At 47.2% G+C, this 20,232-nt stretch overlaps 1 protein-coding gene across 1 annotated transcript in view; it reads right to left on the bottom strand.

Annotated features, from left to right (window-relative positions):
• LOC106585996 (threonine--tRNA ligase 1, cytoplasmic) overlaps positions 1-20,232 on the bottom strand; it is a 69,153-nt gene that overhangs the window by 41,621 nt on the left and 7,300 nt on the right. Inside the window, exons 4-6 of the mRNA XM_045706835.1 lie at positions 18,290-18,413; positions 17,898-18,019; positions 5,911-6,028 (exon numbers count right to left, since the gene is read on the bottom strand). Of these exons, the coding sequence (XP_045562791.1) occupies positions 5,911-6,028; positions 17,898-18,019; positions 18,290-18,413 (364 nt within the window). The remainder of the gene's footprint in view (positions 1-5,910; positions 6,029-17,897; positions 18,020-18,289; positions 18,414-20,232) is intronic.

Below are 20,232 nucleotides of genomic sequence, written 5' to 3'. Positions count from 1 at the left end.
ACAGGAACAGAGAGAGACAGAGCGAGAGCGAGAGCGAGAGACACCAGACAGGAACAGAGAGAGACAGAGCGAGAGACAGAGCGAGAGCGAGAGACACCAGACAGGAACAGAGAGAGACAGAGCGAGAGCGAGAGCGAGAGACACCAGACAGGAACAGAGAGAGACAGAGCGAGAGCGAGAGCGAGAGAGAGAGACACCAGACAGGAACAGAGAGAGAGCGAGAGCGAGAGCGAGAGAGACACCAGACAGGAACAGAGAGAGAGCGAGAGCGAGAGACACCAGACAGGAACAGAGAGAGAGCGAGAGAGAGAGACACCAGACAGGAACAGAGAGAGAGCGAGAGCGAGAGAGAGAGACACCAGACAGGAACAGAGAGAGAGCGAGAGCGAGAGCGAGAGCGAGAGAGACACCAGACAGGAACAGAGAGAGAGCGAGAGCGAGAGCGAGAGCGAGAGACACCAGACAGGAACAGAGAGAGAGCGAGAGCGAGAGCGAGAGACACCAGACAGGAACAGAGAGAGAGCGAGAGCGAGAGCGAGAGCGAGAGACACCAGACAGGAACAGAGAGAGAGCGAGAGACACCAGACAGGAACAGAGAGAGAGCGAGAGCGAGAGCGAGAGCGAGAGACACCAGACAGGAACAGAGCGAGAGCGAGAGACACCAGACAGGAACAGAGCGAGAGCGAGAGACACCAGACAGGAACAGAGCGAGAGCGAGAGCGAGAGACACCAGACAGGAACAGAGCGAGAGCGAGACACCAGACAGGAACAGAGCGAGAGCGAGAGCGAGACACCAGACAGGAACAGAGCGAGAGCGAGACACCAGACAGGAACAGAGCGAGAGAGCGAGAGAGCGAGAGAGAGAGAGCGCGAGAGCGCGAGAGCGAGAGAGAGAGACACCAGACAGGAACAGAGAGAGAGCGAGAGCGAGAGCGAGAGAGACACCAGACAGGAACAGAGAGAGAGCGAGAGCGAGAGCGAGAGCGAGAGAGAGAGACACCAGACAGGAACAGAGAGAGAGCGAGAGCGAGAGACACCAGACAGGAACAGAGCGAGAGAGCGAGACACCAGACAGGAACAGAGCGAGAGAGCGAGACACCAGACAGGAACAGAGCGAGAGAGCGAGACACCAGACAGGAACAGAGCGAGAGAGCGAGACACCAGACAGGAACAGAGCGAGAGAGCGAGACACCAGACAGGAACAGAGCGAGAGAGCGAGACACCAGACAGGAACAGAGCGAGAGAGCGAGACACCAGACAGGAACAGAGCGAGAGAGCGAGACACCAGACAGGAACGAGAGCGAGAGAGAGCGAGAGAGAGCGAGAGAGAGCGAGAGAGAGCGAGAGAGAGCGAGAGAGAGCGAGAGAGAGCGAGAGAGAGCGAGAGAGAGCGAGAGAGAGCGAGAGAGAGCGAGAGAGAGCGAGAGAGACACCAGACAGGAACAGAGAGCGAGAGCGAGAGCTAATGATGGTAGTTGTAGTAGTACTGATGTAAAGGTTAGGATGACAGTTTCTTATTCCATGTTTAGCATACTTATATTTCTACCATTTCATTGTTATTTAAAAAAAATATATTATTTACTACCATTTTATATTATTATACTTCATTTTATTACAAGGTATATTATATAAATTTTTGCTTCAGCAATATTGATCATGTTTTTCATGCCAATAAAGCAGCTTGCATTTCAATTTGAGAAAGAAAGATTCTCAAATTACATTTACACTGGATTCTCCAATTACATTGAATGAACTACAGGACAAAATACAAACCCTCCAACCCAAAAAGGCCTGTGGTGTTGATGGTATCCTCAATGAAATGATCAAATATACAGACAACAAATTCCTATTGGCTATACTAAAACTCTTTAGGGATAGGGGGCAGCAAACTGCCTGTTACTCAGGTCCAGAAGCCAGAATATGCATATAATTAGTAGATTTGGATAGAAAACACTCTAAAGTTTCCAAAACTGTCAAAATAATGTCTGTGTGTATAACAGAACTCATACGGCAGGCGAAAACCTGAGGAAGAAATCCCACTTCCTGGTTGGATTTGAGGTTTGTAGTTCAAGTGAATGCCTATCAAATATCCATTGTCTGTGGGGTCAGATTGCACTTCCTAAGGCTTCCACTAGATGTCAACAGTCTTTAGAAGTTGTTTCAGGCTTCTATTGTGAAAGGGGAGCGAATAAGAGCACTCTAAGCAGATGGCCCAGGTGAAAGCCTTTAGTTTAGTCACGCGCGTGGCCGTGAGCGCAAGCTCCATTCCTTTTCCTTTCTAATGAAAACATTATTGTCCGGTTGAAACATTATTGAATATTTATGATAAAAACACCCTAAGGATTGATTAGAAACATTATTTGACATGTTTCTACGAACTCAAATGGAACTTTTTTGACTTTTTGTCTAGACTTTGTGCATTTGGATTACTGGACTAAACGCGCAAACAAAAAGGAGGTATTTGGACATAAAGATGAACTTTATCGAACAAAACAAACATTTATTTTCTAACATGGAGACCTGGGAGTGCCATCAGATGAAGATCAAAGGTTAGGGATTCATTTTAATGCCATTTGACTTTTGTGAGTCCTCTCCTTGGTGGGAAAATGTCTGTATGGTTCTCTGTGGCTAGGCGCTGACCTAACATAATCACATGGTGTGCTTTCACCGTAAATCCTTTTTGAAATCGGACACTGTGGTTGGCTTAACAAGAAGTTTATCTTTAAAATGGTGTATAATACTTGTATGTTTGAGGAATTTTAATTATGGAGATTTCTGTTGTTTGAATTTGGCGCCCTGCAATTTCACTGGCTGTAGGCCAGGCGTTCCGCTAGCAGAACCCCCTTCACAGAAAGGTTAAAACTCGTTTTCAACCACTCCACAAATGTATTGTGAACAAACTATAGTTTTGGAAAGTCGGTTAGGACATCTACTTTGTGCATGACACAAGTACATTTCAAACAATTGTTTACAGACAGATTATTTCTCTTATCATTCACTGACGGCAATAATGACCGTGGGATATGCGTCAACAGCAACATTGGGAAAATCCTCTGCATTATCCTTAACAGCAGACTCGTACATTTCCTCAGTGAAAACAATGTACTGAGCAAATGTCAAATTGGCTTTTACCAAATTACCGTACGACAGACCACGTATTCACCCTGCACACCCTAATTGACAAACAAACAAAACCAAAACAAGGGCAAAGTCTTCTCATGTGTTGTTGATTTCAAAAAAGCTTTTGACTCAATTTGGCCTGAGGGTCTGAGGGTCTGCTATACAAAGTGGTGTTGGGGGGAAAACCTATGGCATAAAATTAATTTACACAAACAACAAGTGCACGGTTAAAATTGCCAACAAAAATTATATTTCCACAGGGCCGTGGGGTGAGACAAGGATGCAGCTTAAGCCCCACCCTCTTCAACATTCATACATACATACGAATTCGCAAGGGCACTAGAACCATCTTCAGCGTCTGGCTAAAAATACTTGAATCGGTTATATAACTCATTGCCCTTTATGGTTGTGAGGTCTGGGGTCCGCTCACCAACCAAGAATTCACCAAATGGGACAAACACCAAATTGAGACTGTAAGCTGAATTCTGCAAAAATATCCTCCGTGTACAACGTAAAACACCAAATAATGCAGAGCAGAATTAGGCCGATACTCGCTAATTATCAAAATACAGAAAAGAGCCGTTAACCTCTTACGACACCAATCGCATAGGGGGCAGTATTTTCACTTTCGGATGAAATACGTGCCCATATTAAACTGCCTCCTACTCAAACTCAGAAGCTAGGATATGCATATTATTAGTAGATTTGGATAGAAAACACTGAAGTTTTTAAAACTGTTTGAATGATGTCTGAGTATAACAGAACTCATATGGCAGGAAAAAACCTGAGAAGAATCCTACCAGGAAGTGGAAATCTGATGCGTGGAATCTTTCCAAGTCATTGCCCATCTGACACACAGTGACTAAGGATTCATTTAGCACTTCCTAAGGCTTCCACTAGATGTCAACAGTCTTTAGAACCTTGTTTCAGGCTTTTGCAGTGAACAGAGAGCGAACAAGAAGGCTGGGAAGTTGTCGACTCAGGGAAGGACATCAGTGCATTGGTGCGCATTCACATGAGGTAGCTGTGTTCCATAACGTTTTTCTTGACATTGGAATCGTCCGGTTGGAATATTATTTAAGTTTGACGTTAAAAAGGCCCTAAAGATTGATGCTTTATAACGTTTGACATGTTTGAACGAACATAAATATAACTTTTGACTTTTCGTCGTGACATTTTCCGCACGCTTCCTACATTTGGAGTAGCTGACTGAACGCGCAAACAACAAGGAGGTATTTGGACATAAATTATGGACTTTATCGAACAAAACAACATTTATTGTGGACCTGGGATTCCTGGAAGTGCCTTCTGATGAAGATCATCAAAGGTAAGTGAATATTTATAATGCTATTTATGATTTTAGATGACTCCAAAATGGCGGGTATCTGTATTGCCTGATGTTGTTTTCTGAGCGCAGGACTCAGATTATTGCAAAGTGTGCTTTCCCCGTGAAGCTTTTTTGAAATCTGTCACAGCGGTTGCATTAAGGAGATGTTTATCTATAATTCTTTGAATAACAGTTTAATATTTTATCAACGTTTATGATGAGTATTTTTGTAAATTGTTGTGCTGATTCACCGGCAGTATTGGAGGGAAAATATTTTCTGAACGTCACGCGCCAATGTAAAAATGCCGTTTTTGGATACAAATATTAACTTTATCGAACAAAAAAATGCATGTATTGTGTATCATGATGTCCTAGGAGTGTCATCTGATGAAGATCGTCAAAGGTGTGTGCTGCATTTGCTTTCGCTGTAAAGCCTTTTTGAAAATCGGACAACGTGGTTCGATTCAGGAGAAGTGTATCTTTAAAATAGTGTAAAATAGTCGTATGTTTGAGAAATTGAAATTATTAGATTTGTGGTTTTGAATTTGGCGCGCTGATTTTTCACTGGCTATTGTCAAACTCAATCCCGGTGTCGTATAAAGTTAAATTCTACAACAAAGCCATCACCTACAGAGAGATGAACCTGGAGAAGAGTCCCCTCAGCAAGCTGGTCCTGGGGCTCTGTTCACAAACACAAACAGACCCCACAGAGCCCCAGGACAGCAACACAATTAGACCCAACCAAATCATGAGAAAACAAAAAGATAATACTTTCCAATGTGTCAAGTAATTAACAAAAAAACAGAGCAAACTAGAATGCTATTTGTCCCTAAACAGAGAGGACACAGTGGCAGAATACCTGACCCCTGTGACTGACCCAAACTTAAGGAAAGCTTTGACTATGTACAGACTCAGTGAGCATAGCCTTGCTATTGAGAAAGGTCGCCGTAGGCAGACCTGGCTCTCAAGAGAAGACAGGCTATGTGCAACACTACCCACAAAATGAGGTGGAAACTGAGCTGCACTTCCTAACCTCCTGCCAAATGTATGACCATATTAGAGACACATATTTTCCTCGGATTACACAGATACCCAAAGAATTTGAAAACAAACCCAATTTTGATAAACTCCCATATCTACTGGGTGAAATACCACAGTGTTCCATCACAGCAGCAAGATGTGTGACCTGTTGCCACAAGAAAAGGTCAACCAGTGAAGAACAAACACCATTGTAAATACAACCCATATTTATGCTTATTTATTTTCCCTTTTGTACTTTAACTATCTGCACATATGACATTTGAAATGTCTTCATTCTTTGTAACTTTTGTGAGTGTAATGTTAACTTTTAAAATTATATTGTTTATTTTCTAGTTCACTGGCTTGGGCAATGTAAACATGTTTCCCAATAAAGCCCCTTAAGTGTGAGTGTGAGTGTGAGAGTGAGAGAGAGTGAGATCTACCTTGAACATCTCCAGGAGAGTCTCCTTCTTGATCTCCAGCCTCTCGAAGGGCTGCTTCTCCTTGATGATCTTCTTACACAAGTTCTCCAAGCAGGGGAAGTCATTACTGGACACTCCCCCTGGAAAAGGGGAAGAAGAGGAGGCAGAGGAAGAGACTGAGTGAGTAATGGGAGTGAAGAAATGGAGTGCTGGCTGGAACAGAGAGAACTAGTGGTAGACTTGGGGACTTTTGTCCCACAAACCTCCAGGTGCCCTAACTTGTTGTCTTGTAAAACGGAGTTCGTTAATGGGACTGTGTCTGAAAGAGTTTCTAATAAAAGGTCAAAATCAATTAAATAACTTCCTCCATAATTACCAAAATGGTGCCTGGCCTACCAGTTCCTGTCTAAACCAGCCTCTCTATACCATTACCACATGATTCATCTCCCCAGACCGGTGATTCATTAAAATCAGCCTCTCTATACCATTACCAAACGATTCATTAAAACCAGCCTCTCTATACCATTACCAAACGATTCATCTCCCCAGACCGGTGATTCATTAAAACCAGCCTCTCTATACCATTACCAAACGATTCATTAAAACCAGCCTCTCTATACCATTACCAAACGATTCATCTCCCCAGACCGGTGATTCATTAAAACCAGCCTCTCTATACCATTACCAAACGATTCATCTCCCCACACTGGTGATTCATTAAAATCAGCCTCTCTATACCATTACCAAACGATTCATCTCCCCAGACTGGTGATTCATTAAAACCAGCCTCTCTATACCATTACCAAACGATTCATCTCCCCAGACTGGTGATTCATTAAAACCAGCCTCGTCGGGTGTTCTGTCTTGTCCCAAAGTACTCTGCTATCTATCGAGAGAACAGGGTGCCATTTGGGACACACATTAGTCTGTGTGGCAGAGAAGGTGACAAATACCAGCTTGGTTCAAACTGAAGTCAAATGGAGATTATTTAAAGGTAAGAAATATTCAACTCTGAAATGGTCTTTGAATGCAGAGCGCTGAGCGCAGAGTTTGGAATTGAACTGGATTTAGTCATTAATGTCACAGTAATATTATATAATCATCTCCGTGGTGACAGTCTGGAAAGACAACCTATGAGACTGGAGACAACTGATGCCACGGCAACCTGGGTCCCACGGCAACCTGGGTCCGCCGGGGTCCCACGGCAACCTGGGTCCATCAAATTAAACTTTGTCACATGCGCCGAATACAACAGGTGTAGATCTTACAGTGAAATGCTTACTTACAAGCCCTTAACCAACAATGCAGTTTCAGAAATAGAGAAAATATGTAATAAATACACTAAAGTAATAAAAAAAAATTTAAATCTATGTAAATAGTCCTTACTTACAAGCCCTTAACCAACAATGCAGTTAAGAAAATACATTAAAAAGTAAGAGACAATAACAATTAATTAAAGAGTCGCAGTAAATAACAATAGCAGGGCTATATACAGGGGGTACCGGTACAGAGTCAATGTGGAGGCTATATACAGGGGGTACCGGTACAGAGTCAATGTGGAGGCTATATACAGGGGGGTACCGGTACAGAGTCAATGTGGAGGCTATATACAGGGGGTACCGGTACAGAGTCAATGTGGAGGCTATATACAGGGGGTACCGGTACAGAGTCAATGTGGAGGCTATATACAGGGGGTACCGGTACAGAGTCAATGTGGAGGCTATATACAGGGGGTACCGGTACAGAGTCAATGTGGAGGCTATATACAGGGTGTTACGGTACAGAGTCAATGTGGAGGCTATATACAGGGGGTACCGGTACAGAGTCAATGTGGAGGCTATATACAGGGGGTACCGGTACAGAGTCAATGTGGAGGCTATATACAGGGGGTACCGGTACAGAGTCAATGTGGAGGCTATATACAGGGGGTACCGGTACAAAGTCAATGTGGAGGCTATATACAGGGGGTACCGGTACAGAGTCAATGTGGAGGCTATATACAGGGGGTACCGGTACAGAGTCAATGTGGAGGCTATATACAGGGGGTACCGGTACAGAGTCAATGTGGTGGCTATATACAGGGGGTACCGGTACAGAGTCAATGTGGAGGCTATATACAGGGGGTACCGGTACAGAGTCAATGTGGAGGCTATATACAGGGGGTACCGGTACAGAGTCAATGTGGAGGCTATATACAGGGGGTACCGGTACAGAGTCAATGTGGAGGCTATATACAGGGGGTACCGGTACAGAGTCAATGTGGAGGCTATATACAGGGGGTACCGGTACAGAGTCAATGTGGAGGCTATATACAGGGGGGTACCGGTACAGAGTCAATGTGGAGGCTATATACAGGGGGTACCGGTACAGAGTCAATGTGGAGGCTATATACAGGGGGTACCGGTACAGAGTCAATGTGGAGGCTATATACAGGGGGTACCGGTACAGAGTCAATGTGGAGGCTATATACAGGGGGTACCGGTACAGAGTCAATGTGGAGGCTATATACAGGGGGTACCGGTACAGAGTCAATGTGGAGGCTATATACAGGGGGTACAGGTACAGAGTCAATGTGGAGGCTATATACAGGGGGTACCGGTACAGAGTCAATGTGGAGGCTATATACAGGGGGTACCGGTACAGAGTCAATGTGGAGGCTATATACAGGGGGTACCGGTACAGAGTCAATGTGGAGGCTATATACAGGGGGTACCGGTACAGAGTCAATGTGGAGGCTATATACAGGAGGTACCGGTACAGAGTCAATGTGGAGGCCATATACAGGTGGTACCGGTACAGAGTCAATGTGGAGGCTATATACAGGGGGGTACCGGTACAGAGTCAATGTGGAGGCTATATACAGGGGGTACCGGTACAGAGTCAATGTGGAGGCTATATACAGGGGGTACCGGTACAGAGTCAATGTGGAGGCTATATACAGGGGGTACCGGTACAGAGTCAATGTGGAGGCTATATACAGGGGGTACCGGTACAGAGTCAATGTGGAGGCTATATACAGGGGGTACCGGTACAGAGTCAATGTGGAGGCTATATACAGGGGGTACCGGTACAGAGTCAATGTGGAGGCTATATACAGGGGGGTACCGGTACAGAGTCAATGTGGAGGCTATATACAGGGGGTACCGGTACAGAGTCAATGTGGAGGCTATATACAGGGGGTACCGGTACAGAGTCAATGTGGAGGCTATATACAGGGGGTACCGGTACAGAGTCAATGTGGAGGCTATATACAGGGGGGTACCGGTACAGAGTCAATGTGGAGGCTATATACAGGGGGTACCGGTACAGAGTCAATGTGGAGGCTATATACAGGGGGTACCGGTACAGAGTCAATGTGGAGGCTATATACAGGGGTACCGGTACAGAGTCAATGTGGAGGCTATATACAGGGGGTACCGGTACAGAGTCAATGTGGAGGCTATATACAGGGGGGTACCGGTACAGAGTCAATGTGGAGGCTATATACAGGGGGTACCGGTACAGAGTCAATGTGGAGGCTATATACAGGGGGTACCGGTACAGAGTCAATGTGGAGGCTATATACAGGGGGTACCGGTACAGAGTCAATGTGGAGGCTATATACAGGGGGTACCGGTACAGAGTCAATGTGGTGGCTATATACAGGGGGTACCGGTACAGAGTCAATGTGGAGGCTATATACAGGGGGTACCGGTACAGAGTCAATGTGGAGGCTATATACAGGGGGTACCGGTACAGAGTCAATGTGGAGGCTATATACAGGGGGTACCGGTACAGAGTCAATGTGGAGGCTATATACAGGGGGTACCGGTACAGAGTCAATGTGGAGGCTATATACAGGGGGTACCGGTACAGAGTCAATGTGGAGGCTATATACAGGGGGTACCGGTACAGAGTCAATGTGGAGGCTATATACAGGGGGTACCGGTACAGAGTCAATGTGGAGGCTATATACAGGGGGGTACCGGTACAGAGTCAATGTGGAGGCTATATACAGGGGGGTACCGGTACAGAGTCAATGTGGAGGCTATATACAGGGGGTACCGGTACAGAGTCAATGTGGAGGCTATATACAGGGGGTACCGGTACAGAGTCAATGTGGAGGCTATATACAGGGGGTACCGGTACAGAGTCAATGTGGAGGCTATATACAGGGGGTACCGGTACAGAGTCAATGTGGAGGCTATATACAGGGGGTACCGGTACAGAGTCAATGTGGAGGCTATATACAGGGGGTACCGGTACAGAGTCAATGTGGAGGCTATATACAGGGGGTACCCGGTACAGAGTCAATGTGGAGGCTATATACAGGAGGTACCGGTACAGAGTCAATGTGGAGGCCATATACAGGTGGTACCGGTACAGAGTCAATGTGGAGGCCATATACAGGGGGGTACCGGTACAGAGTCAGTGTGGAGGCTATATACAGGGGGTACCGGTACAGAGTCAGTGTGGAGCCTATATACAGGGTGTTACGGTACAGAGTCAATGTGGAGGCTATATACAGGGGGTACCGGTACAGAGTCAATGTGGAGGCTATATACAGGGGGTACCGGTACAGAGTCAATGTGGAGGCTATATACAGGGGTACCGGTACAGAGTCAATGTGGAGGCTATATACAGGGGGTACCGGTACAGAGTCAATGTGGAGGCTATATACAGGGGGTACCGGTACAGAGTCAATGTGGAGGCTATATACAGGGGGTACCGGTACAGAGTCAATGTGGAGGCTATATACAGGGGGTACCGGTACAGAGTCAATGTGGAGGCTATATACAGGGGGTACCGGTACAGAGTCAATGTGGAGGCTATATACAGGGGGTACCGGTACAGAGTCAATGTGGAGGCTATATACAGGGGGTACCGGTACAGAGTCAATGTGGAGGCTATATACAGGGGGTACCGGTACAGAGTCAATGTGGAGGCTATATACAGGGGGTACCGGTACAGAGTCAATGTGGAGGCTATATACAGGGGGTACAGGTACAGAGTCAATGTGGAGGCTATATACAGGGGGTACCGGTACAGAGTCAATGTGGAGGCTATATACAGGGGTACCGGTACAGAGTCAATGTGGAGGCTATATACAGGGGGTACCGGTACAGAGTCAATGTGGAGGCTATATACAGGGGGTACCGGTACAGAGTCAATGTGGAGGCTATATACAGGGGGTACCGGTACAGAGTCAATGTGGAGGCTATATACAGGGGGTACCGGTACAGAGTCAATGTGGAGGCTATATACAGGGGGTACCGGTACAGAGTCAATGTGGAGGCTATATACAGGGGGTACCGGTACAGAGTCAATGTGGAGGCTATATACAGGGGGTACAGGTACAGAGTCAATGTGGAGGCTATATACAGGGGGTACCGGTACAGAGTCAATGTGGAGGCTATATACAGGGGGTACCGGTACAGAGTCAATGTGGAGGCTATATACAGGGGGTACCGGTACAGAGTCAATGTGGAGGCTATATACAGGGGGTACCGGTACAGAGTCAATGTGGAGGCTATATACAGGGGGTACCGGTACAGAGTCAATGTGGAGGCTATATACAGGGGGTACCGGTACAGAGTCAATGTGGAGGCTATATACAGGGGGTACCGGTACAGAGTCAATGTGGAGGCTGTATACAGGGTGTTACGGTACAGAGTCAATGTGGAGGCTGTATACAGGGGGTACCGGTACAGAGTCAATGTGGAGGCTATATACAGGGGGTACCGGTACAGAGTCAATGTGGAGGCTATATACAGGGGGTACCGGTACAGAGTCAATGTGGAGGCTATATACAGGGGGTACCGGTACAGAGTCAATGTGGAGGCTATATACAGGGGGTACCGGTACAGAGTCAATGTGGAGGCTATATACAGGGGGTACCGGTACAGAGTCAATGTGGAGCCTATATACAGGGGGGTACCGGTACAGAGTCAATGTGGAGGCTATATACAGGGGGTACCGGTACAGAGTCAATGTGGAGGCTATATACAGGGGGTACCGGTACAGAGTCAATGTGGAGGCTATATACAGGGGGTACCGGTACAGAGTCAATGTGGAGGCTATATACAGGGGGTACCGGTACAGAGACAATGTGGAGGCTATATACAGGGGGGGTACCGGTACAGAGTCAATGTGGAGGCTATATACAGGGGGTACCGGTACAGAGTCAATGTGGAGGCTATATACAGGGGGTACCGGTACAGAGTCAATGTGGAGGCTATATACAGGGGGTACCGGTACAGAGTCAATGTGGAGGCTATATACAGGGGGTACCGGTACAGAGTCAATGTGGAGGCTATATACAGGGGGTACCGGTACAGAGTCAATGTGGAGGCTATATACAGGGGGTACCGGTACAGAGTCAATGTGGAGGCTATATACAGGGGGTACCGGTACAGAGTCAATGTGGAGGCTATATACAGGGGGGTACCGGTACAGAGTCAATGTGGAGGCTATATACAGGGGGTACCGGTACAGAGTCAATGTGGAGGCTATATACAGGGGGTACCGGTACAGAGTCAATGTGGAGGCTATATACAGGGGGTACCGGTACAGAGTCAATGTGGAGGCTATATACAGGGGGTACCGGTACAGAGTCAATGTGGAGGCTATATACAGGGGGTACCGGTACAGAGTCAATGTGGAGGCTATATACAGGGGGTACCGGTACAGAGTCAATGTGGAGGCTATATACAGGGGGTACCGGTACAGAGTCAATGTGGAGGCTATATACAGGGGGTACCGGTACAGAGTCAATGTGGAGGCTATATACAGGGGGTACCGGTACAGAGTCAATGTGGAGGCTATATACAGGGGGTACAGGTACAGAGTCAATGTGGAGGCTATATACAGGGGGTACCGGTACAGAGTCAATGTGGAGGCTATATACAGGGGGTACCGGTACAGAGTCAATGTGGAGGCTATATACAGGGGGTACCGGTACAGAGTCAATGTGGAGGCTATATACAGGGGTACCGGTACAGAGTCAATGTGGAGGCTATATACAGGGGGTACCGGTACAGAGTCAATGTGGAGGCTATATACAGGGGGGTACCGGTACAGAGTCAATGTGGAGGCTATATACAGGGGGTACCGGTACAGAGTCAATGTGGAGGCTATATACAGGGGGTACAGGTACAGAGTCAATGTGGAGGCTATATACAGGGGGTACCGGTACAGAGTCAATGTGGAGGCTATATACAGGGGGTACCGGTACAGAGTCAATGTGGAGGCTATATACAGGGGGTACCGGTACAGAGTCAATGTGGAGGCTATATACAGGGGGTACCGGTACAGAGTCAATGTGGAGGCTATATACAGGGGGTACCGGTACAGAGTCAATGTGGAGGCTATATACAGGGGGTACCGGTACAGAGTCAATGTGGAGGCTATATACAGGGGGTACCGGTACAGAGTCAATGTGGAGGCTATATACAGGGGGTACCGGTACAGAGTCAATGTGGAGGCTATATACAGGGGGTACAGGTACAGAGTCAATGTGGAGGCTATATACAGGGGGTACCGGTACAGAGTCAATGTGGAGGCTATATACAGGGGGGTACCGGTACAGAGTCAATGTGGAGGCTATATACAGGGGGTACCGGTACAGAGTCAATGTGGAGGCTATATACAGGGGGTACCGGTACAGAGTCAATGTGGAGGCTATATACAGGGGGTACCGGTACAGAGTCAATGTGGAGGCTATATACAGGGGGTACCGGTACAGAGTCAATGTGGAGGCTATATACAGGGGGTACCGGTACAGAGTCAATGTGGAGGCTGTATACAGGGTGTTACGGTACAGAGTCAATGTGGAGGCTGTATACAGGGGGTACCGGTACAGAGTCAATGTGGAGGCTATATACAGGGGGTACCGGTACAGAGTCAATGTGGAGGCTATATACAGGGGGTACCGGTACAGAGTCAATGTGGAGGCTATATACAGGGGGTACCGGTACAGAGTCAATGTGGAGGCTATATACAGGGGGTACCGGTACAGAGTCAATGTGGAGGCTATATACAGGGGGTACCGGTACAGAGTCAATGTGGAGGCTATATACAGGGGGTACCGGTACAGAGTCAATGTGGAGGCTATATACAGGGGGTACCGGTACAGAGTCAATGTGGAGGCTATATACAGGGGGTACCGGTACAGAGTCAATGTGGAGGCTATATACAGGGGGTACCGGTACAGAGACAATGTGGAGGCTATATACAGGGGGTACCGGTACAGAGACAATGTGGAGGCTATATACAGGGGGGTACCGGTACAGAGTCAATGTGGAGGCTATATACAGGGGGGTACCGGTACAGAGTCAATGTGGAGGCTATATACAGGGGGGTACCGGTACAGAGTCAATGTGGAGGCTATATACAGGGGGTACCGGTACAGAGTCAATGTGGAGGCTATATACAGGGGGTACCGGTACAGAGTCAATGTGGAGGCTATATACAGGGGGTACCGGTACAGAGTCAATGTGGAGGCTATATACAGGGGGTACCGGTACAGAGTCAATGTGGAGGCTATATACAGGGGGTACCGGTACAGAGTCAATGTGGAGGCTATATACAGGGGGTACCGGTACAGAGTCAATGTGGAGGCTATATACAGGGGGTACCGGTACAGAGTCAATGTGGAGGCTATATACAGGGGGTACCGGTACAGAGTCAATGTGGAGGCTATATACAGGGGGGTACCGGTACAGAGTCAATGTGGAGGCTATATACAGGGGGTACCGGTACAGAGTCAATGTGGAGGCTATATACAGGGGGTACCGGTACAGAGTCAATGTGGAGGCTATATACAGGGGGTACCGGTACAGAGACAATGTGGAGGCTATATACAGGGGGTACCGGTACAGAGTCAATGTGGAGGCTATATACAGGGGGTACCGGTACAGAGTCAATGTGGAGGCTATATACAGGGGGTACCGGTACAGAGTCAATGTGGAGGCTATATACAGGGGGTACCGGTACAGAGTCAATGTGGAGGCTATATACAGGGGGTACCGGTACAGAGTCAATGTGGAGGCTATATACAGGGGGTACCGGTACAGAGACAATGTGGAGGCTATATACAGGGGGTACCGGTACAGAGTCAATGTGGAGGCTATATACAGGGGGTACCGGTACAGAGTCAATGTGGAGGCTATATACAGGGGGTACCGGTACAGAGTCAATGTGGAGGCTATATACAGGGGGTACCGGTACAGAGTCAATGTGGAGGCTATATACAGGGGGTACCGGTACAGAGTCAATGTGGAGGCTATATACAGGGGGTACCGGTACAGAGTCAATGTGGAGGCTATATAAAGGGGGTACCGGTACAGAGTCAATGTGGAGGCTATATACAGGGAGTACCGGTACAGAGTCAATGTGGAGGCTATATTCAGGGGGTACCGGTACAGAGTCAATGTGTGGGGGGCACCGTTGTTGAGGTAATTATGTACATGTAGGTAGAGTTATTAAAGCAACTATGCATAGATAAGACAGTAGCAGCCGCATTCCAGGGGGGGGGGCAATGCAAATAGTCTGGGTGGCCATTAGATTAGATGTTCAGGAGTCTTATGGCTTGGGGGGGTAGAAGCTGTTTAGAAGCCTCTTGGACCTAGATTTGGCGCTCCGGTACCGCTTGCCGTGTGGTAGGAGAGAAAACAGTCTATGACTATGGTGGATGGAGTCTGACAATTTTTAGGTCCTTCCTGACACCGCCTGGTACAGAGGTCCTGGATGGCAGGAAGCTTGACCCCGGTGATGTACTGGGCCGTACGCACTACCCTCTGTAGTGCCTTGCGGTCGGAGGCCGAGCAGTTGCCATACAAGGCAGTGATGCAACCCGTCAGGATGCTCTCGATGGTGCAGCTGTAGAACCTTTTGAGGATCTGAGTCTCCTGAGGGGGATTAGGTTTTGTCGTGCCCTCTTCACAACTGTCTTGATGTGCTTTGACCATGTTACTTTGTTGATGTGGAAACCAAGGAACTTGAAGCTCTCAACCTGCTCCACTACAGCCCCATCGATGAGAACGGGGCATGCTCAGTCCTTTTCCAGTAGTCCACAATCATCTACTTTGTCTTGATCACATTGAGGGAAAGGTTGTTGTCCTGGCACCTCACGGCCAGGTCTCTGACCTCCTCCCTATAGGCCGTCTCGTTGTTGGTGATCAGGCCTAGCACTGTTGTGTCGTCGGTAAACTTAATGGTGTTGGAGTCGTGCCTGGCCATGCAGTCATGGGTGAACAGGGAGTACAGGAGGGGACTGAGCACGCACCCCTGAGGGATGCCTACCCTTACCACCTGGGTGCGGCCCATCAGGAAGTCTAGGATCCAGTTGCAGAGGGAGGTGTTTAGTCCCAGGGTCCTTAGCTTAGTGATGAGCTTTGTGGACACTATGGTGTTGAACGCTGAGCTGTAGTCAATGAACAGCATTCTCACATAGGTCTTCCTTTTGTGCAGTGTGGAGTGCAATAGAGATTGCATCATCTGTGGATCTGTTTGGGCGGTATGCAAATTGGAGTGGGTCTAGGGTTTCTGGGATAATGGTGTTGATGTGAGCCATGACCAGCCTTTCAAAGCACTTCATGGCTACAGATGTGAGTGCTACGGGTCTGTAGTAATTTAGTCAGGTTATCTTAGTGCTCATGGGCACAGTGACTATGGTGGTCTGCTTGAAGCATGTTGGTATTACAGGGACATGTTGAAAATGTCAGTGAAGACACTTGGCAGTGGGTCAATGCATGCTCGGAGTACACGTCCTGGTAATCCGTCTGGCCCCGCGGCCTTGTGAATGTTGACCTGTTTAAAAGGTCTTACTCACATCGGCTACTGAGAGCGTGATCACACAGTCGTCCGGAACAGCTGATGCTCTCATGCATGCCTCAGTGTTGCTTTCCTCAAAGCGAGTATAGAAGTTATTTAGCTCGTCTGGTAGGCTCGTGTCTCTGGGCAGCTCTCGACTGTGCTTCCCTTTGTAGTCTAAAAGTTTGCAAGCCCTGCCACATCCAACGAGCGTCAGAGCCGGTATAGTATGATTTGATCTTAGCCCCGTATTGATGCTTTGCCTGTTTGATGGTTCATCGGAGGGCATAGCGGGATTTCTTGTAAGCTTCCGGATTAAAGTCCCACTCCTTGAAAGCAGCAGCTCTACCCTTTAGCTCAGTGCGAATGTTGCCTGTAATCCATGGCTTCTGGTTGGGGTATGTACGTACAGTCACTGTGGGGACGACGTCCTCGATGCACTAGCAAAACAGTCCTGTAGTTTAGCATCTGCTTCATCTGACCACTTTTTTTACAGACAGAGGTTTTACGCCCCTAGTTACAGTCTTGTCCCATCACTGCAACTTCCGTACGGACTGGGGAGAGGCGAACGTCGAGAGCCATGCGTCCTCCGAAACACGACCACGCCAAGCTACACTGCTTCTTGACACTAATGTGTCGGAGGAAACACCATACAGCTGGTGCCCGTGTTAGCGTGCGTGCAACCGGCCTGCCACAAGGAATCGCTAGAGCGCGATGGGACAAGGACCTCCCGGGCCGGCCAAACCCAGACGACGCTGGGCCAATTGTGCATCGCCTCATGGTCTCCCGGTTGCGGCCGGCAGCGACACAGCCGGGATCGAACCCGGAACTGTAGTGACGCCTCAAGCACTGCTGCGCCACTCGGGGTCTACATTACATCTTCCAATAATATCGTGCCTGCTTGCCAAGCCAACTGGCATCAACATAACCCGAGTGAAGAGTCAGTTCTGTCAATTCAGGAAGTTACATTTAAATTGGATTTCTAGGAATTGGTTTTCTATTAATTTCTTTTCAATGAATATCCTGAATTGACCCCAACACTGTGTCAACTTAGATGTTGAAAGTACATTGGTGTTGGATGAACATATATCATCTAAACACTGGAACATTCTTCCTGGTCTGCTCACGCTTACTACTCATTCCCTGTCTTATTGGTTTAGCTGGCTGACAAGTCTTTACCCGGCTGAAACTGGCCAATGAGACGAGGCGTTACTCACTCTTGGTCCAGGAACATGTCGTAGTAGAAGCCGTTCTCGATGGGCGGACCGTAACACAAACAGCCTCCGTAGACCCTCTCCATCGCCTCACCCATTATGTGGGCACTGGAGTGCCAGTACACCTGACGAGGAGGAGGAAAGGATGGCGAGGGAAGAGAGCAGGGGGAGGATGGCGAGGGGAGAGAGCGGGGGAGGATGGCGAGGGGAGAGAGCGGGGGAGGATGGCGAGGGGAGAGAGCGGGGGAGGATGGCGAGGGAAGATATAACCAAAAGTTAGCGTCTTTATCTAGAAGGTTTAATCCAAATAGCATTACTTTAAAAAGACTTATAGGGCCAGTTTCCCAGACATGGATTAAACCCAGGAGAAACTGGCGCTGAAAGTCTGTACTTACAGCTTTAGCCTCGTCGTCATCAAACTTGAGTAGCTGCAGACTACAGCTTTCCTCTAGAGGTCGGTCCAGGTCCCACACAGAGCTGTTCACCTTGGCTATCACTGTGGCATCAGCTAGACCCTGACTATATACATTTTAAAAAGAAAGAGACACACACATAACTATTAAAATGTATCATCCCTGTAGCTCAGTTGGTAGAGCATGGTGTTTGCAACACCAGGGTTGTGGGTTCGATTCCCACGGGTGGCCAGTACAACAACAAAAAAAATACATGAAATGTATGCATTCACTACTGTAAGTCGCTCTGGATAAGAGCGTCTGCTAAATGACAAAAATGTAAAATGTATCTGTTATAATAGAGGCCTGTCCAGGTTGTCTGCGAGAGCCTAAATACAGGGATAGCTTTGTGTTATTACAGTCATCACTAGAATACAGGGACAGTTTAGTGTTATTACAGAGTCATCACTAGAATACAGGGACAGTTTAGTGGTTCTTCAGGATCGGTGGGTCCCCCACGGGATGGTTGAGCTAACGTAGGCTAATGTGATTAGCGTGAGGTTGTTAGTAACAAGAACATTTCCCAGGACATAGACATATCTGATATGGGCAGAAAGCTTAAATTCTTGTTATTCTAACTGCACTGTCCAATTTACAGTAGCTATTACAGTGAAATAATACCATGCTATTGTTTGAGGAGAGTGCACAGTTATGAACTTAGTTATTAATAAACAAATTAGGAACATTTGGGCAGTATTGATACAAAATGTTGAACAGAAATGCAATGGTTCATTGGATCAGTCTAAAAATGTGCATGTACACTGCTGCCATCTAGTGGCCAAAATCTAAATTGCACCTAGGCTGGAATAATACATTATGGCCTATCTCTTGCATTTCAAAGATGTCATTATGGGGTGTGGTGTGTAGACTGATGAGAGAAAAATATAATCTAATCCGTTTTAAATTAAGGCTGTAACGTAACAAAATATGTAATAAGGGGTCTGAATACTTTCCGAATGCACCGTATACCCAAGAAAGAAGATTACAATATTGGCATATTGGCCAAATAAATCTAATAAGAAACGTTTTGGATGTTACATGAAATGAACAGCTTTTTAGGGAGACCGAACACAGTCATTTCTATTATTACTTGAGACCGTTCCGGGCGCCCTCCACAGAGACCGTTCCGGGCGCCCTCCACAGAGACCGTTCCGGGCGCCCTCCACAGAGACCGTTCCGGGAGCCCTCCACAGAGACCGTTCCGGGCGCCATATTGGCCAAATAAATCTAATAAGAAACGTTTTGGATGTTACATGAAATGAACAGCGTTTTAGGGAGACCGAACACATTAGGAAAAGTATGCGAGTTTGTCAAAACATGGATAACCATTTGAAAGGAAATGATTGGCTGAACACAGTCATTTCTATTATTACTTTAGACCGCTCCTGACGCCACGCCCTCCATAGATCTTAAAGATTTGAATATTTCATGATCACAATATTTCATAACATGTAATTTGGAATGTCTTAAAGGTCCGTATAGAAGGCATAGTCCTTCAGGACAACACCAGGTGAACAGTAGTGGTCAGTATACCGTATATAGGGTATTTGAAAAAAGCCACGGTATGGTTTTTCGATACCGTCAAAACTACTTCGTTGAAGTTTCCCCCCCCCCCAATACATTTGAATATTTGACCTACCTTTTAAGTTAATACCTGTAGTCAACTCGTGCAATCCATTAGGAGATAATACGTTAGGAGATTGTGTTCATTTCCTCTGTTACATTATGAAGCTTACCATAGTTCCCCAGAACAGTTGAGCCAGTCACGTATTTGCAAATAGTAGAGGTGGACCGATTAATCGGAATGGCCGATTTCAAGTTTTCATAACAAATCGGTATTTAAATTGATTTGCCGATTAAAAAAACAAAAACAAATGTACACCTTT

This window comes from Salmo salar, chromosome ssa24 (genome assembly GCF_905237065.1).
Source record: "Salmo salar chromosome ssa24, Ssal_v3.1, whole genome shotgun sequence".
In the NCBI taxonomy this organism is placed as follows: domain Eukaryota; kingdom Metazoa; phylum Chordata; class Actinopteri; order Salmoniformes; family Salmonidae; genus Salmo; species Salmo salar.
The sequence above is the reverse complement of the archived record's forward strand: the minus strand, read 5'-3'. Positions and strand labels throughout refer to the sequence as shown.